Source organism: Chiloscyllium plagiosum, unplaced genomic scaffold, assembly GCF_037043375.1.
Source record: "Chiloscyllium plagiosum isolate Xiang-an unplaced genomic scaffold, Cpla_swu_hap1 HiC_scaffold_29, whole genome shotgun sequence".
In the NCBI taxonomy this organism is placed as follows: Eukaryota; Metazoa; Chordata; class Chondrichthyes; order Orectolobiformes; family Hemiscylliidae; genus Chiloscyllium; species Chiloscyllium plagiosum.
The window spans coordinates 45420320-45431020 of NW_028270167.1; the positions used below are offsets into that span (position 1 = coordinate 45420320).

General features: G+C 40.4%; 1 protein-coding gene across 1 annotated transcript; it reads left to right on the forward strand.

Moving 5' to 3' along the window:
- The first annotated feature begins 612 nt into the window (after positions 1-612).
- LOC148142289 (putative G protein-coupled receptor 139) lies at positions 613-8319 on the forward strand. Its single transcript, XM_087976615.1, has 2 exons — positions 613-679; positions 7409-8319. The coding sequence occupies exons 1-2, from the start codon at positions 613-615 to the stop codon at positions 8317-8319; spliced, it is 978 nt and encodes a 325-aa protein (XP_087832741.1).
- The last annotated feature ends 2382 nt before the right edge of the window (positions 8320-10701 follow it).

Below are 10701 nucleotides of genomic sequence, written 5' to 3' on the forward strand. Positions count from 1 at the left end.
GTTATAGTCCAACAGGTTTATTTGGAATCACTAGCTTTCGGAGCTCGGCTCCTTCCTGACAACTACCTGATGAAGGAGATGTGCTCCAAAAGCTAGTGCTTCCAAATAAACCTGTTGGACTGTAACCTGGTGTTGTGTGATTTTTAACTTTGTCTGAGTTAAATCTGCTAGCTTGAAGTATTGTAATGTGTTGTGATTTCACAATAGTATGAGTTTCCATAGACAGAAAGTACCGAGTATCAGATGACAAAGAGGGGGCTCTATGTTCTGATAATTAATTGATGAATATACACAATACAGTGAAGGCAACCCTGAAACAACGAAAACTAGAATTGACACTGGTCGTGTTACAAAGGAGAGCCATTATTAAAAAAAAATCAGAATTCTCCAGCCTGTTTTTTAAAAAGTTTTTTTCAATTCAATTGCTTCATCATTATGAATCACAGAAGGGATTTAGTTAGGCTGTTGTCATCTGCTCAGTTGGAAGGAAACAATTTAATTTTTTACGCCTTTATGCAAACTCAATAGCCCGTGTCTAACCCACTGTACATAAATTACCAGTTCCAGGCATGTATACCTTCAGAACGGATTTCAGAGAATTTGCCTGAGAGAATGATTGATATACTTGCGCAGGTTGAAAAAATATACAACACCATTATTGCTGTTATTGGTGTTCCTGGTAAGTGTGGGTAATAATTCATGGTCTTTAAACAAGTGTTTGTACGTGTGTGTATGTGCATGTGTGTCCATGTGTATCTGTGTGTGTGTGTGTGTGAGAGAGAGACAGAGAGAATATGTGCGTATATTGTTGTGAAGTTAAAGGGTGTGGACTGTACCCAGGAGAGAGAGTGAATACTGTTCTGAACTGAGAGATTACAAGCACCTGAGTATATGACTGGACAGTAGTTCCAAAGTGTCCTGGAAAATTGCAAATATTTAACATTTTGCTGTGAAATGATACCTGAGGTTTGTTTGCTGATTTCACAACAATTTAGAACAGTGTATGGAGTTTAATATGGAAGGAGTAACAGGAATACAGAGCATTGAGCTAATAGCAAAACCCTTGGTAGTATGGATGAGCAGAGAGATCTCGATATCCATGCACATAGATCCCTGAAATTTGCCACCTAGGTTAGTAGTGTTGTTAACAAGGCGTACGGTGTGTTCAGTTTTATTGGTGGAAGGATTGAGTTTTGGAGCCAGGAGGTCATGTTGCAGCTGTAAAAGAATCTGGTGCGGCCGCATTTGGAGTATTGCATACACTTCTGATCACCACATTACAGGAATGATGTGGAAGCGTTGGAAAAGGTGCAGAGGAGATTTACCAGGATGTTGCCTGGTATGTAGGAAGGTCTTATGAGGAAAGGATGAGGGATGTGAGGCTGTTTTCGTTACAGAGAAGAAGGTTGAGAGGTGACTTCATAGAGACATACAAGATGATTTGCAATTAGATAGGGTAGACAGTGAGAGTTTTTTTCCTTGGATGGTGATGGCTAGCTAGAAGGGACATAGTTTTAAATTGAGGGGTGATAGATTTAGGACAGATGTCAGAGGTAAATTCTTTACTCAGAGAGTTGTAAAGGTGTGAAACGCCCTGCCTGCAACAGTAGTAGATTTGCCAACTTTAAGGGCATTTAAATGGGAATTGGATAAATATTTGGATGATAGAAGAATAGTGTAGGTTAGATAGGTTTCAAACTGGTTTCATAGGTCATCGCAATATTGAGGGCTTGTACTACTGTTCTATGTCCTACGTTCTATGAAAGTGGTGCTTCAATGTTTGGAACGAAGCAGATTCTACCAGACGTTTGCTCCAAACGTCAGCAGCATGGTGGCACTGCTAACAGATTTACTAAAGAAGAACACAAAATTGCAGTGAACAGAACAATGCTAGGAGGCATTTGAGAATATAAAATCATTACTAACCACCACCCAGTTTTAGCTACAGCAATTGTTTTTCTGAAACCCTCAAAGTTGCAATTGGTTCTTGCAATATTGGAGTTGGAGCTGTACTGCTACAGGAAGATGATGATGGAATTGAACAGCCAATTGGCTACTTTACAAAGAAACTCAACACCCAGCAGAGAAAATATTCTACCATCTGAAAAGAATTATTGAGTTTGGTACTTACAGCATTTTAATGTTTATGTGACAAGCAATGTGTTGGAGACAGTTGTGTACATGGACCACAGTCCTCTTACATTCTTGGAAAGATTTAAAGACAAAAATATGAGACAATTTCATTGGAGTCTTACGTTCCAGACTTTTAATTTACAAATTGTACATGTTGTGGGTTGTAAAAATGTGATGTCAGATGCGTTATCATGGATTGAAAGGAAAAAGTGTAGATAAGAGTTGACTGATTACAACATTATATATATGTGTGCAGAAATTGATATGAAACCATTTCTCATTAAGATGGTTCATTTTTTGTTAAGAGGGATATGTTATGCTGTTGAATGTGTTTAAAGAGAGTGGATGCTGTTCTGAACTGAGAGATTACAAGCTCCTGTGTGATATGACTAGATGGTAGTCCAATATTGAAAATATGTAACATTTGGCTGTGAAATGAATACCTGAGTTTTGGTTATTGTTTTGACAACAATTCTAATTTAACTAATTAGTTTAAATTATGCCCCAGGATATAAAAACCAATTGAGTTTATAATTATTGTTGAGTCAACATCAAACCAATGAGACGATCCAATGTTGGGGGCATAAAAATGCAGACATTTTGAAAATTGGTCAGAGAGCAATTTCATAAAGACAGAAACTCATAGAGAGCTAATTGCCCATCTAACATCGCTCCAAGAGTTAGGAAACACTCTCAATCAAAGGTGCTTTTTCATGTGAAACATACTCACAGTAAAAAGAGACAAGATGACCCCACAAATCCTCAGCTGGATGAGTGAAGACACAAAAGAAGATAGTGATTGTGTGGTTTTGAAATTAAGTTGAAGCAGGCTTAATCAGTTCCTTACTGGAACAGCATACTGTTATAGAGTTGGAGGCAGATAGTAAGCAGTTAAGAGAAAGGGTGGTGGTGGTGGTGGGGGGGGGGGGGGGATTGGGGGTGGCTTAGAGTTGTGAATAATTGTTGTTTAATATTTATTTTTAACATTAAATAAATTGGTTGCTTTCTTTAAATAGTTGAATTTGGGATTATACTGTAAAGTGGTGTTCCACTGGTCAGCTTTGGACATATGCTCAGCAAAATAGTTTTCTTGAACTTAAGTGCCTTGAAAGCTAATGGTGTTTATTCTCATGAATATAAAACTCCTGTGTGTACTGAATAACTTCCAGTGTGAGCTGAATTGTTTTGCATCATAGAATGCATAGGATGGGGTAGCAAAATGCAGGAGATGCAGACAATGGCAATGTGGAACTGGTTTAAGGAACAGATATTGCGTGTTCTTGATAGGTATGTCTCTGTCAGGCAGGGAGGAAGTGATAAGGGAAGAGAACTGTGGTTTACTGCAGAAATTGCAGCTCTTGTTAAGCGGAAGAAGGAGGCTTATGTGTTGATGGGACAAGATGGTTGAGATAAGGCGATGGAGAGTTACTGATCAACTAGTAAGGATTTAAAGAGAGAGTTAAGAAGAGCAAAGAGAGGACACGAGCAGTCTTTAGCAAATAGAATAAAGGAGAACCCTAAAGCTTTCTATAGGTATGTGAGGAATAAAAGGATGACCAGGGTAGGAATAGGGCCAATCAAAGACAGAAGTGGGAAGTTGAGTGTGGAACTTATGGATATGGGAGAGGTGCTAAATGAACATTTCTCATCAGTTTTCACTCAGAAAAAGGAGAATATTGTAGAGGAGAAGAATGAGATACAAGATATTAGAGTAGAAAGGATCAAGGTTAGTTACGAAGAGGTGTTATCAATTCTAGAAGGAGTGAAAGTAGACAAGTCCCCTGGGCCTGATGGGATTTGTCCCAGGATTCTCTGGGAAGCTAGGGAGGAGATAGCAGAGCCTTTGGCTTTGATATTTGAGTCATCATTGTCTACAGGTTTAGTACCAGAGGACTGGAGGATTATAAATGTTGTGCCCTTGTTCAAGAAGGATAATAGAGATGACCCAGGTAATATAGACCAGTGAGCCTTACTTCTGTTGTAGGAAAGGTTTTGGAAAGGATTTTAAGAGAAAGGGTTTATTATCATCTAGCAAGCAACAATTTGATTTCAGATAGTCAACATGGTTTTGTCAAGGGCAGGTCGTGTCTCACAAACCTCACTGAGTTTTTTTGAGAAGGTGACCAAGCATGTAGATGAAGGTAGGGCAGTTGATGTGGTATATATGGACTTCAGTAAAGCCTTTGATAAGGTTCCACATGCTAGGCTGTTGGAGAAAATGCAGAGACATGGGATTGAGGGTGATTTAGTATGTCTCCTTGTGCTAGCCATCACCATCCCAGGAAACAGGCTCTCACTGCCCACCTTATGTAACCCTCTAATTGCCTTATATGTCTTAATTAAGTCACCTCTCAACTTTCTTCACTCTAACAAAAACAGCCTCAAGTCCCTCAATCTTTCCTTGTAAGAACTTCCCTCCATACCAGGCAATATCCTGGTAAATCTCCTCTGAACCCTTTCCAAAGTTTCCATATCCTTCCCATAATGCAGTGATCAGAACTGTACGCAATACTGCTAGTGTGGCCGCACCAGAGTTTTGTACAGTTGAAACATGACCTCATAGCTCCGAAACTCAATCCCTCCACTTATAAAAGTGAACACGCCATATATCTTCTTAACAATCCTATCAACCTGGGTGGCAACTTTCAGGGATCTACGTACATGGACACTGAGATCTCTCTATTCATCTACACGAGGAGAAAGTAAGGACTGTAGATATTGCAGATCAGATTCAAGAGTATGGTGCTGGAAAAGCACAGCAGGTCAGGCAGCATCCGAGGAGCAAGAGAATTGAAGTGCCCGATGAAGCACTTATGAACAAAACATTGGATGCTGCCTGACCTGCTATGCTTTTCCAGCACCATGCTCTTGACCCTGTTAATCTACACTACCAAGAATCTTACCATTAACCAGTACTCTTCATTCCTATTACTCCTTCCAAAGTGAATCATCTCACACTTTCCCACATTAAATTCCATTTGTCACCTCTCAGCCCGGCTTTGCAGTTTATCTATGTCCCTCTGTAACCCACAACATCCTTTGACACCATCAACAACCCGACGCATGTTAGTGCCATCCGAAAATTTGTGAACCAATCCTTCTACACATTTATCTCGGTCATTTATAAAAATGACAAACAGCAGTGGCCCCAAAACAGATCCTTGCTGCACACCACTCGTAACTGAACTCCAGGATGAACATTTCCCATCAACCACAACCCTCTGTCTTCTTTCAGCTAGCCAATTTCTGATTGAAACCATTAAATCACCCTCAATCCTATGCCTCTGTATTTTGTGCAATAGCCTACCGTGGGGAACACTTTACTGAAATCCATATACACCACATCAACCACTTTACCTTCATCCACGTGTTTGGTCACCATCTAAAAGAACTCAATAAGGTGAGTGAGGCATAACTTACCCTTCACAAAACCGTGTTGACTAACCCAAATCAAATTATTCCTTTCTAGATCATTATAAATCATATCTGTTATAACCTTTTCCAACACTTTAGTCACAACCGAAGTAAGACTCGCTGATCAATAATACCAGGGTTTTCTCTACACCCTTTCTTGAACAAGGGAACATTTGCTATCCTGCAGTCTCCTTATTCCTGCAGACAATTACAATAGAAAAATCAAAGCCAGAGGCTCTGCAATCTCCTCCCAGCTTCCCAGAGATTCCAAGGATAAATCCCAACTGGCCCAAGGGACTTATCAATTTTCATAATTTCCAGAAAAGCTAACACCTCCTCCTTGTGAACCTCAGTCTCATCTAGTCTAATAGCCTGTATCTCAGTGTTCTCCTCGACAACATTGCATTTTTCCAGTATGAATACTGACAAAAAAAAATCATTTAGCATTTCCCCTACCTCCCCTGACTCCATGCACAACTTTCCACTGCTATCCTTGATTGGCCCTCATCTTACTCTACTCATTCTTTTATTCCTGATATACCTATACAAAGCTTTATGGTTTTCCTTGATCCTCTCTGCCAATGACTTCTCATGTCTATTCCTGGCACTTCTTAGTTATCTCTTTAGGTCTTTTCTGGCTAACTTGTAGCGCTCAAGTGCCCTAACTGAGCCTTCAAATCTCATCCTAACATAAGCTTTCTTCTTCCTCTGAACAACAGCTTCAACTTCTTTAGTAAACCACAGCTCGCTCATTGACAACTTCTTCCCTGCCTGATAGGCACATACTTATCAAGGACATGCAGTAGCTGTTCCTTGAATAAGCGCCACATTTCAATTGTGCCCATTCCCTGCAGTTTCCTTCCTCATCCTCTGCAACCTAAATCTTGTCTATTGGCATCATAATTGCCTTTCCCCAGCTATAACTCTTGTCCTGTGTTATATACCTATCCTTTTCCATCACTAAAATAAACATAATCGAATTGTGGTCACTATCACCAAAGTGCTCACCTACCTCTAAATCTAACACCTGGTATGATTCATTATTTAGTACCAAATCTAATGTGGCCTCGCCCATTGTTGACCTGTCGACATACTGTCAGGAAACCCTCCTGCACACATTGGACAAAAAATGGCTCATCTATTCCCTGCCAATATTTGGAAAGTTAAAGTCCCCCATAATAACTACCCTGTCACTCTCGCTCCTATCGAGAATCATCTTTGCTATCTTTCCTCTACATCTCTGGAACTATTTGGAGGCCTATAGCGAACTCTCAACAGAGTGACCTTCCTTTCCTGTTTCTAACCTCAGCTCATACTACCTCAGTAAAGGAGTCCTCAAACATTCTTTCTGATACTGTAATGCTGTTCTCGATTAACAATGCTACACCCCACCTTTTACTATCTTCTCTGTTCTTACTAAAACATTTAAAACCCTGTTCCTTCACCATACTCCTCTGTTCTTCCAGTTTTGCGCTAATGCTCAAATTTTCTTTACTGGATCTCCCAAAATTGTACTGAACATCTACGAGAAACTTCACTTCAGTCTGGCACATCATTGCCCAGCATGTATACCAGTCCTTGAGCTTTCAAACAGTGAGGAAAAACTGTTTCTGCATCTTTTCAGTGACTCTGTGTTAAAATAACACAGCCAATTATCCTTTTCAATAACATTGATTCTCAACACTTTTCAAAGAAGAAGGAATGTTATACTATGTCAGCATGGAAATTCGCATTTGAAAACTCTATCCCCTCCCAAGTCAACGAATTTTGAGGGTTAGTATTCAATCTTAGTGTTTGGACTCAGACTTGCTTGTTGTTTTATAAGTAATTTAATGCATCTTTCCTCTTGTCTTTCTTGCAGTTAACTTGGTGGCGATTTTGATCCTGTCCCAAGGAAAATGTGGACTATCCACGTGTACTACGTACTATCTCGTGGCGATGGCAGCTGCAGATCTTTTGGTCATTATAACTGATGTTATACTGTCACAGGTCACCCATTATTATTTTCCACGATCTTTTCTGGAAATCACTCCTGTGTGTAGCTTTCTCATTTTTTTAATTTATGCATCAATAGATTATTCAGTCTGGTTCACCATCACTTTCTCATTTGACAGATGTGTTGCCATTTGTTGCCAGAAGCTGAAAACTAAATATTGTACCAAAAGAACTGCAGCTGTGGTTCTAGCATCAACCTGGATTCTGCTCAGTTTTAAAAATATTCCCTTGTATTTTGTAATTGAACCCAAAGAAATAATAGACAATGTGCCATGGTTTTGTGATTCAAAAGCAAGCTATTATACTGAGCCAGGATGGGTAGGTTTTGATTGGTTTGCCACAGTTTTAACCCCATTGATTCCATTCGCTTTCATTTTATTGCTCAATGCACTGACAGTCAGACACATCTTGGCAGCCAATCGAGTCCGTAAGCGACTGAGAGGGCAGTGTCAAGGAGGAAATCACAAAGACCCAGAGGTGGAGAGCAGGCGGAAATCTGCAATTTTACTATTCAGTATATCAGCCAGCTTCATACTGCTGTGGTCAATGTATGTTCTACATTTCTTGTACTATACTATTACAGGAACAAATCCAGAACATTATGAGGGTTCACTATATTTATTTCAGCAGGCTGGATTTATGCTGTTGAGTCTGAGTTGCTGCACCAATACATTTATTTATGGGGTGACTCAGTCAAAGTTCAGAGAGCAGTTCATGAATGCACTGAAATATCCATTGTTGTCATTTGTTGACTTAATCAATAAAATAAGGCGCTGAGCACAGGCCTCAGGGCAAACTGTGCTGTTCTTTCCAGTCATAGAGTCAAAGAGATGTATAGCACAGAAAGAGACCCTTCAGTCCAACTCCTTCATGTCGACCAAATATCCCAACCAATCTAGTCCCATCTGCCAGCACCCACCCCATCTCTCTCTAAACCCTTCCTATTCATATATCCATCCAGATGCATTTTAAATGTTGCAATTTTACTAACCTCTACCACTTCCTCTGGCAGCTCATTTCACACACGTACCACCACCTGCGTGAAAAGGTTGCCCCTTAGGTCTCTTTTATATCTTTCTCCTCTCACCCTAAACCTATGCTCTCAAGTTCTGGACTCCCCCACCCCAAGGAAGAGATTTTGTCTATTTATCCTATCCATGCCCTTCATGGTTTTATAAACCTCTATAAGGTCACCCCTCAGTCTTCGCTGCTCCAGGGAAAACAGCCTCAGTCTATTCAACCTCTCCCTATAGCTCAAATCCTCCAACCCTGGCAAAATCCTTCCAAATCTTTTCTGAACCCTTTCAAGTTTCACAACATCCTTCCGATAGGAAGAAGACTAGAATTGTGCACAAAATTCCAAAAGTGGCCTAACCAATGTCTTCTAATCAATACTATGACTAATAAAGGAAAGCATACCAAACACCTTCTTCACTATCTTATCTATCTGGGACACTACTTTCAAGGAGCTATGAACCTGCACTCCAAGGTCTCTTTGTTCAGCAACACTCCCTAGGACCTTACCATTAACTGTATAAGTCCCGCTCTGATTTGCTTTTCCAAAATGCATCACCTCACATTTATCTAAATTATACTCCATCTGCCACTTATCAGCCTATTGGCCCATCTGATTAAGATCCCATTGCAATCTGAGGTAACCCTCTTCACTGCCCACTACACCTCCAATTTTGGTGTCATCTGCAAACTTACTAACTATACGTCTTATACTCATATCCAAATCATTTATGTAAATGAGGAAAAGTAGTGAACCCAGCACCAATCCTTGTGGCACTCCATTAGTCACAGGCCTCCAGTCTGAAAAACAATCCTCCACCACCACCTTCTGTCTTCTACCTTTGAGCCAGTTCTGTATCCAAATGGCTAGTTCTCCCTGTATTCCATGAGATCTAACTTTGCTAACCAGTCTCCCATCGTGAACCTTGTCGAACAACCTACTGAAGTCCACATAGATCACATCTACCACTCTGCCCTCATCAATCCTCTTTGTTACTTCATCAAAAAACTCAATCAATTTGTGAGACATGATTTCCTAACCACAAAGCCATGTTGACTACCCCTAATCAGTCCTTACCTTTCCAAATATATGTACACCCTGTCCCTCAGGATTCCCTCCAACAACATGCCCACCACTGACATCAGGCTCACTGGTCTATAGTTCCCTGGCTTGTCCTTGCCGCCCTTCTTAAACAGTGGCACCACATTAGCCAACCTCCAGTCTTCAAGCACCTCACCTGTGTCGATCAATGATACAAATATCTCAGCAAAGGGCCCAGCAATCACTTCCCTAGTTTCCCACAGAGCTCTGGGGTACCCCTGATCAGGTCCTGGGGATTTATCCACTGTTATGTGTTTCAAGACATCCAGCATTTCCTCCACTGTAATATGGACATTTTTCAAGATGTCACCATCTATTTCCCTACATTCAAAGTTTGTGAGAAGTATTTCCCTACATTCTATATTTTCCCTGCCCTTTTCCACAGTAAACATTGATGCAAAATACTTATTTAGTATCACCTCCATTTTCTGCAGCACCACACAAAGGACGCCTTTGAGGGGCCCTATTCTCTCCCTAGTTACCCTTTTGTCCTTAATGAATTTGTAAAAAAACCTTTTCAGTCTCCTTAACTCTATTTGCCAAAGCTATCTCATGTCCCCTTTTTGCCCTCCTGATTTCCCTCTTAAGTATACTCCTACTGCCTTTATACTCTTCTAAGGATTCATTTGATCTCTCTAGTCTCTACCAGACATACTCTTCCTTGCTCTTCTTAACCACACCATCAATTTCTCTAGTCATCCAGCATTCCCTATACCCACCAGCCTTTCCTTTCACCCTTAGAGTAATATACTTTCTCTGGACTCTCACTACCTCATTTCTGAAGGCTTCCCATTTTCCAGCCGTCCCTTTACCTGTGAACATCTGCCCTCAATCAGCTTTTGAAAGTTCTTGCCTCATATTGTCAAAAATCAGTAAAATTGTCATGATTAATGTGTTCAATAAAACTGGGAGATTCGGAGCAAGTAAAAATTTGCTGTAAAAGAGACCAAGGTCTTTTCCATTACCATCATAAACCTTAATTGTAGTATTTAAGAAATTGACAATTGCTGAGGAACCTTGTGATGGTCCGGTGCATTAGCGAT

Excerpts from the sequence above, each read along its gene's own strand:
- LOC148142289 (XM_087976615.1), top strand. The coding sequence starts at position 613 with ATGATTGATATACTTGCGCAGGTTGAAAAAATATACAACACCATTATT. Across the intron at positions 680-7,408 it reads TGCTGTTATTGGTGTTCCTG|TTAACTTGGTGGCGATTTTG; the intron begins GTAAGTGTGGGT and ends TCTTTCTTGCAG.